General features: G+C 45.1%; 1 protein-coding gene across 2 annotated transcripts; it reads right to left on the bottom strand.

Annotated features, from left to right (window-relative positions):
- Positions 1-1,422: 1,422 nt before the first annotated feature.
- Positions 1,423-12,829, bottom strand: PRSS35 (serine protease 35). 2 transcript variants are annotated; one of them, XM_033056131.1, is made up of 2 exons: positions 12,746-12,829; positions 1,423-7,309 (listed from the first exon to the last, which is right to left on the bottom strand). In XM_033056131.1, the coding sequence occupies exon 2, from the start codon at positions 7,292-7,294 to the stop codon at positions 6,053-6,055; it is 1,242 nt and encodes a 413-aa protein (XP_032912022.1). In that variant the 5' UTR covers positions 7,295-7,309; positions 12,746-12,829; the 3' UTR covers positions 1,423-6,052. The 2 variants fall into 2 exon arrangements, with proteins under 2 accessions (XP_032912022.1, XP_032912024.1); XM_033056133.2 differs by lacking the exon at positions 12,746-12,829 and adding an exon at positions 12,145-12,686.
- Between the last annotated feature and the right edge of the window lie 3,002 nt (positions 12,830-15,831).

Raw genomic sequence — 15,831 nt, forward strand, 5'->3', positions numbered from 1 at the left:
GGAGTACAGTAATTTCACGAATACAAGCCGCACCAATTTGACCAAAATTTTGGTGGAAACCCGGAAGTGCGGCTAATATTCCGGGGCGGCTAATCTATTAACAAAATTCTAAAAGCTGCCAACACGGAAGTGAGAGCCCGCGGCAGCCCCAAGCCAAGCTGGAGCCCGGCCGGCCCCGGCAGAGGTGGGAAAGCCTGGCAGAGGCGGGGCCAGCAGTGTCGGGGGCGGGCGGCAGAGCCTGAGCCAGCAGGGCGGGGGAGCCCGGGAGAACTGGGGCTAGCAGTGCAGGGGAGCATGGCAGAAGCAGGAAGGCCGGCGGGTGGGGCTGCCTGGCAGCGGGGGAAGCCCAGCATAATCGGGGCCAGCAGCGTGGGGGAGCCCGGCGGTGCGGGGGCCTGCAGTGCCGGCCAGGGCGAGGAAACGCGGCGGCGGTGCAGACGGGAGGGGGCGGCCGGCGAGCCTGGTGGCAGCGGCGGCAGCCCTGCCGGCGGGGCGAGCGAAAGCGGCGCTCGCGAAAGCGGCGCCCGGCGAGCGAAAGCGCCGCCGCGAGCCGCGAACCGCGAGCCGCGAGCCGCGAGCCGCGAGCCGCGAACCGCGAGCCGCGAGCCGCGAGCCGCGAACCGCGAACCGCGAGCCGCGAACGCGCCGCCGCGAACCGCGAGCCGCGAACGCGCCGCCGCGAGCCGCGAGCCGCGAGCCGCGAGCCGCGAACCGCGAGCCGCGAACCGCGAGCCGCGAGCCGCGAAAGCGCCGCCGCGAGCCGCGAAAGCGCCGCGGGGCGGGCGCGGCGCGGGGCGGGCGCGGCGCTCGCGAGGCGCGGCGCGGGGCGAGCGAAAGCGGCAGCGGGGCGGACGGCGAGCCCGGCGGCGGCAGCCCTGCCAGCCGGGCGAGCGAACGCGGCAGCGGGGCGGTGCTGACGGGAGAGGGGGGCCAGCGAGCCCGGCGGCGGCGGCAGCACCACCCGGCCAGCCCCGCCGAGCCGTGGCGCTGAGCTGGGCCACCCGGCCCCGTCGGCAACCATGAGCGGGCCGAGCCTGCCTGGCCCCGCCCCGAGCCAGTAAAGCCCGCTATGCCGCGATCCTCTTACTAATTGGCCAATTTGTGAAAGCTGCGCACGGATTCTCGCGACGAACGAAAGTGCGGCTAATATTCGGGGTGCGGCTTATCTATTGACAAAGACAGCAACATTGTCGAGGCACCGGGGGTGCGGCTTATAATCCGTGCGGCTTGTATTCGTGAAACTACTGTAATTATCTTGAAGACAGGGAGGGTTTTTTTTCCCAGAGCAAGCTTAAAGAGACATTAATATCTTGTAAGACCAAGTCCCAGATGATTCACTGATAAATCATTACAGGCACTTAGAGAATGAAGTTTGTGTAACACAACCATAGCTAAAAAACTGCATCATGAGAGAGGAAAAGAAAAACAACAGAAAACATTTATTAATAAGTGCATCATATAATATCAGAGCAAAGGTTTGCATTTATTTTATCAAATGGCTTGTCATTTTGCACAGTTAAAAATATTATACTGTTCTCTGTTGGTCTTTAAAAAGCTAAGAACATGAAAGAATCCTCAAAGCTACTTCTGGAGATTTTTAACCTAAATGCTCTGACATTTGGAGCAAAAGGCTGGTGAAAGGGGACCCAGATATACTTCCAAATCCTTTGAGATTAGAGTGAAATTTGAAGCTTTCAATTTAATAACATTCTCTTCTTCCCCCCAGTCATTCTTTAATCCAGGAATTTGTAGATGGAACCATCTGCAATAATCTGTGCTTTAAAATCAGAAACAGTTGATTAAATTCTTACAGATGCAAAACACAAACAGAAGACACTTGAAAAAATTTATTGCCTAGAATTTATAGATACATGCAAAAATGGAGCCAACATTTAAACGCCTTAAATCTGAGATTTTTTTTGTTTGATTTTTTTTTTTCCAGTGGAGAATAGTCTTTACAGGAATCCCAACAAAAGGTCAGGTTTGAGGAACTCCCCTTACTCACTACACTCTTGGTGATCCAGTGTACTGGGAGGTTCCTACTGCCAAGCCTTTTGGTCAGAACATGGATCTGGTGCTTTCCAAGGACCCTGAATGAACAGAAGCATAACCCCTGCGAATTCAGGCATGGTTTGTAGATCAGGGTCAACACCCTGCCTGCTACTGGTCCCTGCCACAACCTGAGTCCTCTCACAGCCCTTTCCTTGTTTCTGTTCGCTGGGAAGAAAAGCCTTATCTTTAACAGTGAAAAATTGTGTATTAAACTTGTGAATGTCACATTTTAATTTGTACTATTGTCTACCATCTGCCTACTCTTTCTCACAATAGTTGCCTCTGCTACCTTGCAGCCATTTTCATCTGCTACTTTGCACATTTCCTTTATCCCTTGCATAGCACATCCATCTTCCTGGTCTTCCATATCATCTACTTGTTCTTTCTTTCTGTTTTATTTTCTGTTTGCTGCCAGGTCATCCCTTATCAGCAGAATAGAAAGAATTCCCCAGCTGCTTCTCTCCTCCACACGTGGGCAAGTTTTGTTTTTTTTTTTTTAATTTAAGCCATATTCATGCTGATTCATATTCCATATAGACACATAAATCTGCAAAATTAAGATGGTATATCCTAATGAGTCAAGGAGTTTCTTTAAGCAATCATTTAAGCATTGGGTACTCTACACCTCATATTTCCCTACATAATGTTGTGCTTTGCTTTTGTTAGTACAAACTTAGATCTAATTTTTCACCTTGCAGACAACCCCCTTGACTTCCACCGTGTGTTTTAGAGCCTCAGTTTAAACACATGCACAAATACCTTGCAGAAGCTGGTCTGGGTGTGTTAATGGCTTGCATTTTGACCCTAAAAAAAATCTACTTGTTGACTTTACAAATTCCAGTAGCCCTCTAGGAGAAAAGAGATTTGACTGGGGTTGTTTCTTCCTAAAGCCAGGAATACAGTTAAATAAAAAGATCTACTATACCAACTCTTATGGAAAAGAATTATTCTGATGAAAACAAATGGTGTACGTCACAAGGGCTGGAAACCCAGCCATGTTGCTGGTGTCCTAGACAACAGCAAGATTTGTTCTACTGAGATAATGTTTTCCTCCTCATATTTTCTCATTGGTAAGTAGAGAGTAATTGCAGGTTTTTAAAGAAAATCTGAGATGGCTCAGAAATTCTTGTTCCATTTACAGTGGTGGGTTCAAAGAGCTCTGTGCAGAGCATTGAGTTCCTGGGATTGTGTGTAAGTACTTGATTTATGAACTATTCCAGTAGTCACTGTAGTAGGCAGTCCCAATACCTACATAATGCATTTATTTCTCTATTAGGCCAAGAGGAAGGCCAAAATGTTGCCTAGCGTACTGAGGCAAGAGGAAAAACACTTTGTCTGTGCCTTCTTCTACCTGCATCCCCTGACCTGAAGATGCTGACAACACCAAAACTCAAATCAAAACAATACCTGTTCCCCAAGCATGTATAATTGCATGTCTTTGTGCATGGCCACTGAGACACACACGTTTGTTCATTTGTTTGTTTTAAATTAATTTTTATGTTGCTCTGGCCAAGCCAAACTCTTTAATCTCTTAGTAGCACAAAATGAAGCACTGAGCATCTAGTATTTATTCATTGAAAAAAAAGAGTTTTTATCAATCTGGTACGGGAACCTCAGGTTGCAGTTGAGATATTTACAACAGATGATTATTATAACACGACCATTTGGAAGCTGACATCAAACATTTTTCATTCTTGCCTTGCTACCAATTCCCAAAGTGATAAAGAAATAGATTTTATTTATTCTCCTGAGGAGCACACCTAAATAAGGCTCAACAAAACAAGGAATTTACTAAGCCCCCTTATCTTGATCAGTTTTGGACCCAAATCAACAATGACAATAATTGTAAAAACATCCATGGACCTCGGTTGTCTTGTACTAGATTAATGATGTGGAATGTTATTTGTCACAGTAACTATGGAAAAAGGCACTTGATAAAAACATTACAGACCTGACTAAAGAATACTATAAATCTGTTGCATAGAGCCAGAGTATTAAATACTGGACTGAGGTGATTCAAAATTACTGACAGCAAAGCCACATTTGTTAATAGAGATGTTAGAAACAATAAAAAATAATTAACCCTAAAATCTTAGAGATTTATTTCTAAATTTAAAAAATTATCATTAGTTTTCTGCAAACAATCATACAAAATAAAATTAAAACATAATAAAGAAAGGGAAGTTGAGTGTTCCCTGGAAAGGTTGACATAAAGTAGTTGTTTCCTTTAAAATGAGATCTCTTCCAATGAATGAAATCTTGTTAGGGTTATGATATGGAAGCAAGTCTTAAATTTTTATGCTTTGGCAATAATAGGACAAAGTTGCCTGCACATTCAGTGTGTCAGGTTATATACTTTCAACCATCTACCAAAAAAAGGGTTATTTAAAATCATCTTATTTCATCAAAAGATATTACAAGCATGTTTTAAAGATTCTAACAATGAAATAATATTTTTAAATCTTGTTGTATTTTTTCCTCCTGCACAGGAAGAAAATGTATTTTGGTCAGCATAAATTTAAAGTAAAAAAAATTAAATTTTACAGTAGTGAATACTCTGAAAGTACTGAAACCCAAAGGATATGATCAGAAAGGCACAGTATCTTTTTATGTTATTATATTAATGTAGCACCATAACAATTGTGTATTTCAAAATCTTGACATAAAATAAAAGATATACATTTATATAGCAATCAACAACAGTTTTTTAAGAAGGTGGTTTGTGTTTAAAGGTGTGTAAAAGTCAAGCTCAGTTTGTGTCTTCATTAAATACATGGTTCTGCAAACATATTGAACCAAATTATTTGCTAACTACTGCTGCTATCTAACAAGATACCTTTTATAATGCACAGGATAGTTCTACCATTCAGAAGGTGCTATAATTTAGTTGGGAGAAATGTTTAGTTAACCTTGTGAATCATGTTGAGGCGGACTGAATATAACACGATTAAAACCACACACTTTGCAAAACTGTATAAAGCCAAACTAAAACACTGATTTTCAACTCCCAGTCTAATACATACTATCCTATCTATGAAGCTGAACTCGTATAAAAGTGATTTATAAAAACTGAAGAAATGTTTAGCACCCAAAAAAATATATCATCTGTGAAGCTCCAAATGATTGTCAAGTAGCCACTTCAGAAGTCAGAGACTTCTCCCAATGGTAAAGCTAAACATTTGACTAGAAACTAAACCTACAGCTCTCCAAATACTAATTGGAAAGCAAATGCAAATGTTTAAGATTTCTACAGCTTCTCAAAGAACCTTTAAAGGCATTAAACTATGTCCAGGTGTGTCTTCTTCTTCCAAACATGGAAACTTATGTTTTTTAATTTCTTTTCTGCTGTTTTTACTGAGCCATGAAGTGAATTTGTCTGTAAGGTGTAACCCTTAGCTACATAAATTTGGAATTTCCATGGGAGTGTTCCTGCAGCAACCAGAAGAGGAAGTTTTCCAAACTAACAATCATTAACTGTAGTGCTGCTTCTCATGGACCTGTGGTCTTTAGAGAATGCCAGAATAATGTCTTGTTCTCATGCAATTCTCTGGATCATTCTGCACATACAGTAACATGCTATACGCACAACTTGCATTTGAAGAATTGGAACAGAACCCTGAGAAAAGTAAATCCATTGGAAAAAAAAATAGATACTGTTTAACAACACCAGTTTGAGATGTTTCAACCTTTTCCCTGGGGAAAAAAATGACTAACAGGTGCAGCCATTTTTCTCCTCATGAATGACTTGAATTTATCACAATTGCAAACATAAATATAGTTTGGGATTTTAAGTGCGTATCTAGGTTGATTACAATTAGAAATATTTTGTCTGACAATTCTACCCCTCCCCTAGCAATTCAGCATTCCTTAAGTCACCGCAGCACTACTTGCAAGCTTTGAGTTCAGAAACGTTCTGGTGTGGAACGATGTTCTTCCAGGCACTGGTGCACTGTCCACTCTATGGCAGTGAGGGTGCTAAGCAGGTGAGGCTGGGCTCTCTTCAGCCTTGTGTGCAATTCTCATCATTCCCATGTATCCAGAAGCAAATCTGGGCATATTTGAGAGGAGTAATTCGTACTGCTACATTGTAATCCTGCTGTTCGCCATTGATGTCCACCCACTGATGGCCTGAGTAAACAGCGATGATCTTGCGCTTCCACTTCTTTTTGTTTGGCTCCTTCAGACGGAGATAGATGCCAGATCCTGTGGAGCCAGGCTCAGCATCACAGTACTGATAAAAGAGATCATTGGACTCATCAGAAATGCTACAAAATCTATAGACCAGCTGCCCAGACCGATCATTGTCAAAACCTGAGAAGTGGATCATGCTCCCAGGCATCATTTTGATTGTTGGGCTGATTCCCAGCTCCATGTACTTCCTTTTGTGGGGACGCTTGAGCTCAAGAACAGCATAATCATAATCTAGGGCAATATCCCCAGAGACACCCTTAAACCAGCCTTTTGGGATGTGCGTACTCTTCACCCGGGTCCACTGGAAGGAGGGCATGCCATCTGAGGTTCCTTGCTTCCTCCCAGATCTCCTCTGCTTTCTCTCATCCCCTTTGGCTTGTCGCCTTAATTCTGTGGCAGCTTTGGGATCCTCTTTGGCCGCAGAAATTTCTCTCCTACTCCTTTTAGCACCTTTGCGTTTCCTGCCGTTGCCTCTGGATTTCGTCTTCATCAGTCCCACCCTCAGTCTTTTGCTGCCCTTAACATAATCCTTGCCATTGTGCAGACAGTGGGCTGCTGTTAGCACGTGCTTGGGGGAAACCAGAATGCCACTGCAGCCCGTGGAGATCTTCACAGCTGTGTTGAAGGGAAAGTTGGTCATGAACCTCTTGTCATAGATGCTGAACCTGCTGTCTGTTCCATATATCTGCCTCTTCTTTCTCGAGGGCCTTCGTGTGGTTGTGTTTGCGGCTGGGTCAAGCACTGCCCCGAGGACATTCACTTCAGTCAGGGTCCGTGTGCCATTTTCAAAAACAGTCTCATAGGATAAGAGGTTCTTCAAGTCAGACAAGCTTGGCACTGGTAGTTTTCTTTGACATTCAATTCCACACACACTGTTCAGCTCTAATTTGGTTTTTGCTTCAAATTTAGGGCTGTCAAGGGAGAAAGTTCTTTCTCTCACAATCTGGGGAATCTTCTTTAAGTGCCAAGTAAAATCTTGTTCAGTTTCTGTGCCATTACTGAGACCCAATATAGGTATGAAAAATATGAATAGCAGTAACATGTGCTCCATTTTATTTTTTTTTTTCTAAAACAAGAAAGAGAGATTTGAAAATACACTTTGGAAATATACACGATTATCTTAATATATTCTAAGTATAATCATGCAATTTTAGAACTGACATCAGTGGAACAGAATCCTACAATCTGCTCAAAATAGAAATACTTCAGATATTCCCATATTGCCTCTGACTCCTCCAATTGTTTCTAGCAAGATGGATGCAGGTAATTCAGCCAGCATCCATCCTGAGCTGCCTACTGGAAGATGAAACCAGCTGAGTTTTACCTGTTTCTCCCTCAGTGGACAGCAGTCTGAGTCATTCCACTGGGTAGAGCCTCCTGGTTTTATTTATTCCAGAAGTTTGCAGTTACCTATTATGTTTCTGCTTCACTTTTCTATAGCTGTATGGCTGAAAGCAAAACACAGTTGAAAACCCTCAGTGTATTGAAAAGCTGGGATCCAAGCAGAGATGGATAGACAGACCATGCTCATGAGACTCAGGAACTCTTGGGAAACCCTTGGGAAACCAGACCAGTTGAGCTCCTTCATGTAATGGCCAAAACGTGGCTTTAGCTGACTGAAAAGTCACCAGTGGTTCTCCATTACCCACCCAGCTGAGAACTATGAATCTGCCTGTGTGAAAAATGGCACTTTGCTAACTGCTATCCCAAGGAAGCAAGGTCTTCTAGGATAGACAGGCAAATGAGGAAAGAGGAAGGTTGCTGGTTATATACACATGCAGCAAAGCTCAGCCAAGTAGGAGGGACAAGTCTGGTTACTCATGACATGCCTTTTTCAGCATCCCACAAAGGAACTGTGCTGTTTGTGCCTTATGGTCACATGTGGAATGCCCCACTTAGATGGGATGATGCACCACACCAAGAGCTAATACTTTAAATGGGAAAGACAAAAAGCATTATTCCCATCTGTAGTTGGGAAACACGCAGGAAAAATGTAAAATTGTTAGAAGTCTGAGGCACAGCCAGAAACTGAACCCAGAACTCTTGATTCTGAGCTCAAAACATTACTGAAAAGACCATTTTTCTCCTTTGGCAGCACTGATGTCAGTGGCATTATCCAACTACTGGCAGCTGCCACTGGGAAACTTGTACTCAGTTCCAACATGCTTCATTCCAATTACAGGGAAACCTCAGCAGTGAAGAAAGAAGGGGTCTATGATCAAACTTTAAAAGCCAAGCAATTCAAGGATTTGTATGTGGTTAAGTGCTCTGGTTTACATTGCAACGGCAGTGTAGGCCAGGGCAAACATAACCACTTTCCTTAATTTTAGTTTCGAATAATAGAGATTGTGCTCTCCAGTGAAACAGCCTGGCTACAGGCTAGCTGAAGATCTAGCATGAAAAATAGGAGCATATGGAAAAAGAAATGGGAATATTTCAAATCTGGACAATGGACCAATGACTCCTATGGTTTTTGAGGCATCTTTACCCTATAGACATATTTGTTATCTATAATAAGTAATATTTATAATTTTTAGTGAAGTAAGCACTACAGTTCAACCACAGCTTGTTGCTTCTGATGCCAGGTTCAGAGGGTGATTTGTTTTAGCATAGTTTTGACACATTTCACCTTTGCCAGAATGGAACACCAACTTTGAGCTGGAGTCCACTTACTAGGATATATATATCACATTTTACAACACAAGAAAAGCCCCCTTGGCTTTAAAGTTGCTAACTCAGGTTTTGGAGATGTGTGGACTTTCGTAAGACATCTGGAGATTACAGTGACTCACATGTCTGAGCTCTGGGGTCATATGAAAAGATATCTGGAAGTTTTGAAAGCAGAGCTGGGGAACCACCCCAGGCACAAGATTTTGCAGAGGGACACCAGTTGTTAACACCAGTCTAGCTTATTGGTATAGCAGAAATATGCACATTTAAACATTAACTTTGATATACAAAGTTACCTTCAAAGCGTTGGTTCAGTTATTGCTCAATCAGCACTAAATCTGAGGAGGAATTACTATTTTACACATCTGTGGGTAAGTTAGAAGGTGCCAAAATAAAAAAAATATTGTAATAAGAACACAAAAATACCTTCCTGGCCTGCCTGTCCTAAAATCCTGTTTCTCATACTGACTAAATGTGATTGCCTAAGGTAGAGGATAAGGACAGGAATAGGGCAACCATGTATGCCCCTCCTCCCTCACAATTTCTTTACTTACAACCAGTTGTACCTGGTGGACTTTAGAGCAGAGGTAGTTTCTGTAGTGTAAGGAAACCTTAATTCATTTCTCTTCCATAGTTTGACAGTCTTCCCTTGAATATATAGGATTTTGTAGCCATAATGTTCTGCACCCAGGAGTCACACAGTTTAGCTACATGTTGTAGGAGGAAGCATCTCCTTGTCTTTATTTTCAGCCTGACAAAAACCAGCATGGTTTGAGGATAAATAATGTGATATTAATGTAGAAAAGCTGGTTTAAATTTGCTTTGCCCTAATATAGCTGCTGAAACAAGATAGTTCTAATGTCAAGCTTGAGAATGATTTTTCTATTTTTCCCTAGAATACTCCTCCCTTTCTCAGCTTTTCCTCAGAGTCTGGATATTTGATATTCCTCTGTAGCTGAACTTTGTGAGCCCTAAGGAAAGTTCAGTTATTAACTGCTTGTACACATAGAAAGTTGGGGTTGATGTCATTCTGCTGTGATGGCTGATGTTTTCCCAGATGATCTCATAACTAACTTTATAGAAAAGTCCATTTTTTTTTTCTCTCTGCTTTATAGAGAGCAAGCAAATGGGTGAAGTACTATGGCTCCCTTCTGCCACTCTTTAGAAAGAAAAAAACAAACAGTCAAAGCACAGAACCTTCCATAGTTGCCTTGGAGCCTTCCATTTGAAACACGACACTCAAGTGCTCACTACTTACAAAGGCAGTCTTGGAAGCCAAGATTTTCTTCATTTATAATGAACCACTTGTCACTGGGAATGAACTAACTACACTTCAGGATAACTGGACCAAGTTCAAGGAACTTGATAAACATGGTAATTCTCATTACAGACCAGAGCAGTGAAGCTGCTAGGCACTTTTGTCATTTCCAGCCATGCATTTAAGATCTGTTTACTAAGCCCATCTCTGCTGTTCAGAGGAGGCCAGCTCCAAGCACAGGCAATGTCAGCAGTTGCCATGGCCCAGTACAGGCTGCTGGCAAAAGGGAAACACAGAGCTCTTCTTGCCAGATGATGAGGATGTAAATGTGTAGATGGGTGGTGCAAAGGTAACTTTGCAGTGTGGGAGAAGAGGGGAGAGAATACAGCCTCCAGGGGGAGGAGGAAATGTCCTGAGGAGGCTTCAAACTGATTGCAAGGAAAAACCCCACAATGTGTTACCCATTCTCCATTCTTCCTTCGCATCCCAGGATGTTCTGCCTTCTCATTTCCTTTACTCCTTTCCCATGCAGATTTTGGGTTGGCTTACAGTAATTGGAATTCTTGAGTCAGCTCTTCAAGATATGACAAATTGCTTGAGAGAAGACAGGATAGAAACCAGAGAGAGATCCCAGCTATATGAAAATGTTGAAATTCTTCCTCCAGTTTCCAAGCTTAGCTGATAACTTTGGTGGCATTCCAGCTGCCAGGCGTATCCTGGCAGTAAAACTATTTTTAGTTCTTCTCACTTCTTGCTTCCAACATTAAACCTTTCTGTACCCACTGAACGAAAACTGCCTAATTTTTGAGGGTATCCTTCAAATATTTTGTCATTATAATCTATCTTACTCCAGCTGAATGCATGTCAGATGCTCAGGAAAGGCTATAAAGGCTTATAGTCAAGCAGAACTAGAATAGGTTTCTCTTCAGGCTATCATGGAATAAATTTACATGTTAGTGTAGCTCAGACAGAAGAAAAATTCAGTCCAGCTTCCTGACAGTGTTTAATGTTGGTCTGTTCAGTACAGCCTCTACCCTGGGGTTTGCTTCTTCTTGGAGGAAAGTCAACACATTTCAAACTAAGCTTACACAATTTTAAATGCAATTTCCAGGCCATTAAATAACAGAGGCTGCTTAGTAACCATCTCCTATAACCGCTTTTGGCCTTATTCTTGAAATATCCTGAAAGTTGGAATTCACAGTTCTACTCTGACAAAGCAAAACAGAGTGCAAATTTTTGATCTCTCACACTCCCTGGAAGAAACCATTGCCCTAATTTTATCTGTGACAGCTTCCCCTTCCCTCCTCCAGGTGCTCTCACTCTGTACAGTGATGTATGGATGTTCTCCTCCTCTCCGACATGCGGGAAAAAACCCACTGCGGCTCCTGGCTCCCACAAAAATTTAGGCAGCTTCAGTACTCACAGGAAGAGCTAATTTTACACGGCAGGTGTGACAGCTCATTTCTGAAATCCCGCACGGGGGGGAAATCGAGGCCCGCGAGTGCGCGGCGCTGGCGCGGCTCCCGTGCGGCGCAGTTCCCGGCGCGGCCGCGGGGCGGCGCTCCCGCAGCGCCGGCAGCGCCCCCGTGCCCGGCTCCGGCCCCGCGCCCGCCGCCCCTCCCGCCGGGAGCCGCTCCCGCTCCGCTCCGGGACGAGCAGCAGGGGAGGGAGATCGCGCCCAGCCCACTGCTCTGCTGCTAAGCGGCTCCAGCCCCGCGGGTCCCGGGTCCACCGGCCGGAGGAACGGCGGGGACAGCGGGGCTTTGCCTTCCCTCCACCCTCTCCGCTGTTGCCGACCGCTCCTGTGTGTCCGCCTGTTAAAGCCCAGGGCTATCCTGGAAGATGAGGAGGATTTGGGGAGTAAGCCTTTATCTCTCCTTAGGCATCCCCTGGTCCTGCTTTCCCGAGGCTCTGCTTTTCCGCGCCTGATCCAAGGGAGTTTCCCCCCTCTACAAAGCCTACAAGTTAAATACCTTGGCACGGCTCTTCTGTTTTTGCTATTCCAATATAAATCTGCTTCCAGCAGTGACGAATCTGGATGAAATTAGTGTCAATTCCAGAGGAGCGCGGAGATGGTAGCGCTAATACTGAGGGGATGGATCAGAATTAAAGGAGGTTGTTTTGAAGGGTGGAGAGGCTCCTTGCCTGCTCCCCGCAGAAGGCACAGCACAGAGACAAACCTCCCAAAACCCAATAAATGTGCCCCGTGCCTCCAGTCCCGTTAAGCCGTCTTGTGAAACCGGCTTCAAATATGAAAAACAAGGACCAGATAAACGCGTGGCGTTTTAGTCCTCTCAAAAATACATCCACCAGGCAAAAGAGGCAGGAACTTTCTACAAAACATCTCAGCTCAACGTATTGACATCGTTCAACCCCATCCTTTTTTTAAAAAACGACCCGCGTAGGAAGAATGACATCGCAAGAAAACTATCACCTTAGAGACGCTCGCACTGCCCGGTCCCCGGCAGCGGGCAGTGCCCCTCAGCCCCCATCCCCAGCTCCGCTCCTGCCCACCCAGGTCTCCGGGACTGCCTCTTCCCCAGAGGCCGGCACCGGGAAGGGTCTAGGTCATACCTGGCAGCCTGCAGGACGGACGGAGGGGAGGGCGGCCGCAGCCCCGGGGCTCGGGCTCCCGGCTCCGCGCCGCTCGTCCGCCGCCCAGCGCCCGCGGCTACTGAGGACGGGGCGGGGGGAGCGGCCAGGTCTTCCCAGGCGGGGGAGGGGATGGAAAAAGAAAAAAAAAAAAAAAAAAGAAAAAGAAGGCGAGAGGGAGGAAGCCGAGGGGGAGGGCCGAGGGGAGCGGAGGCAGAACCCGGTGTCTCCTCGGGTGGGAAGGGAAGAAGGGGCTCTGCCTGCGGGGCGGGGAGGCGCATCGCCCCGGCGGCCGCTTCCTCTGAGCGGGGCTGACCCGCGCAGGGAGCGGCTGCCGGGCTGGCGAGGCGGGGACCAGCGGGGAGGTGCCGGGACCCCGTCCCAAGGGAAGGGAGCGGGGCTCGCACCGCTCCACCTGTGCGGGTGGCGGGGCGGGCGGGGGCAGCGCGGAGAGCCGCTCCCCCTGCCCCGCCGAGCGCTCCTGCGGAACGCCAGCGGCGGGGAATGGCGTTCCCACGGAGCCTGCCCTGCCCGCTCCTCCCTGCCCTCGCCCGTCTCCCTGCCCCGCTCCTCTGGACCATCCCGCTCTTCTGGGCCTCAGAGGCCAGGTGAGAAGCACCTTCCTGCTTTCCTGATCGCTCTTTGTTCCTCTTTGCCTTTCCCTCGGTGTGTTTGTGGTCTCCCCTCCCAGTGCAGAAGGCTTTGTGAGGTGCTCTCTGCTCCTTGGATCACCCCCCGGCACTACAACGGGGCCCTCCCCAAAGCTTTTCACTGCCACCCATGCACCAGGTGAAAAGTACCCTCACTAAGAGGTTCTGCAAGTGCTTAACCCGAGCATTTCCATGGAGCTCATCTGCTGAAAACTCATTTCATGCTAAATGAAGGCCCATTGATTTGCCGAAACTAGCATGAAATCTGTGGCATTGCTGGAGATTAGAGTGAGATCTCCAGAGTGCTGCTTCGTTGTTTTAATCACAGGCATATCCTTCCCTTAAAAGTCTTAATTCCGAAAGCTTAGTGGAACCAAACTTGTAAACAGGTTGAAAACAAGGCTTTGGCCAGCAAACTGCAGCCTGCAGTTTAATTTTGAAGACTGAGGCGTATTTCTTCAAAATGTAGATTTCGTTTGCAGTTCTGGTTTTGTTGTTGTTTGTACGCACAACTTAAAAACAATTGATAAAAATTCATGTGCCAGAGAAAATTTGCCTTGTTAATTGGTAACTCTTCAGCTAGAGAGAAATGCAGATAAAGTAGTTAAGTTTTACAAACAATTTATTGAACATGAGAGCTTCCACACTGGGTGAGACCAAGGGCTTTGTCAGGTGACATTACTGAAGGCAGTAGTTCCCTCCAGCACTTTCACTGCCACCAATATTTCAGACTCAGAGATTTTATGAGGCAGGTGCAGTTTCTATGACCTTAGTAACCTTCACTGCAGTTCTCTGTCAGGTACTTGCCCATCTTCCCTTTAGCCTACATGGACCTGTAGCACCTACAAGTTGCTCTGGTAACAAGTTCTCCAGGTCAAACATATATTGTGCAAAATCTTGCCTTTTTTAGTGTCTTTTCAACCTGGCTATCTTCATTTGATGCTCACTAGTTCTCTATCATATACTCTGTAACTCCTCTCCCACCCTGAATAATTCTATTTAAATTTGCTGTGCTTTACATCAAAAACATTCCTGTTTTCCATCCTTTTGCGAAGTTCAGGAACCAGAAAAGTGTCTTCTTGGCAATGGCAAGTAGAAAGCAAGGAGCAATATCTTCTTGCATTGGGCAGCTGTGTTGAGCTACAACTGCAGCTAGGGAGGTTCAAAGTGGTCATAGGGAAAAATTTCTTCACCAAAAGGAACATGCAACACTGGAACAAATTACCAGGCAAGTTGTGGAATCACCATCCTTGGTGGTTTCCAACACTCAGATAAACAAAGCCACAGCTGATCTGATCTAGTGTTGGCAGTAGTCCTGCTTCGAAGGAAAGGTTGGGCAGGGTGACCTGCAGAGGTCCCTCTCAACCAATATTTCTGTGATTCTTGACCTATACAGAAGATGCAAGCAAAATATGGATTTTTGTGGCAGCAAAAGAGATATTATTTGTTTTGTTCTCGGCTGATTTCTTAACACTTATTAGTATATTTTTTTTTTCATCTGGTAATCACCAGGCTGATGTTCCCATAGGGTCATTTTCATAACTTCAGGATTCACTTTCCTGAGAAGTAATGACCAGATCACATCCTGACATTTCATACCTGAAGTGAGGGCCCTTTTCCTCTTGTGCAGCGTTTTGCATTTATCTACACTGAACTCCACTATCATTTTATTGCTTGGTAAATCCCATAAACTTTCCTGCAGATAATCAAGTTCTTCTCATCTTTATTAACCGAAATATTTGATAGCCTCATCAGGCTTTGCCACCTGACTACTCGTCTCTTTTCCAGACCATTTGTGAATACACTGAGTAGTGCAGCACAAAGCAGGTTGTTATTGGTAACCTATCACCTGTAGAAAAACTGATCCCTTTGTCCTATACTTTCCTGTTTTTCAGAAAATATGGATGGCACAGGTTCATTTCTGTTTATTGAACTCTGGGTGATGGGATCAGTGTGCTTGTGACCCATCAGCCCCCTCCCTCCTGATTTTGGAATCTAAATTTAAGATTTTAATTATTTTAAATATTTTTTTCTTTAATTCTGTGTCATGGTTTAACCCCAGCCAGCAACTAACGCCCTCACAGGTTCTCACTCACTCTCCCCACCACAGTGGGATAGGGAAGAGAATCAGAAAAAGTTAAAACCCATAGGTTGAAATAAGAAGAGTTTAATAATTAAAATAAAGTAGGACACTATAGGAATAATAACTACTATAATATTCATAGTAAGAAAAATGGAGGTAACAAAAAAAACCAAAAAAAACCCACCATCACTAACAACAACCAAAAAAAGGAATAAACCTTCGGAAAGACAAGTGATACACAATACAATTGTTCACATTGTTCCCCACCCACTGACTGAAGCCCAGCACAGCCCTGAGCAGTGATCTGTGCCTCCAGGCAAACTCCCCCCTGTTTA

The sequence above is a fragment of the Catharus ustulatus genome, chromosome 3 (assembly GCF_009819885.2).
Source record: "Catharus ustulatus isolate bCatUst1 chromosome 3, bCatUst1.pri.v2, whole genome shotgun sequence".
NCBI classification, from domain to species: Eukaryota; Metazoa; Chordata; class Aves; order Passeriformes; family Turdidae; genus Catharus; species Catharus ustulatus.

What these genes read in the sequence shown, in the direction of transcription:
- PRSS35 (XM_033056131.1), bottom strand. Translation starts at nt 7,294, where the DNA reads ATGGAGCACATGTTACTGCTATTCATATTTTTCATACCTATATTGGGT.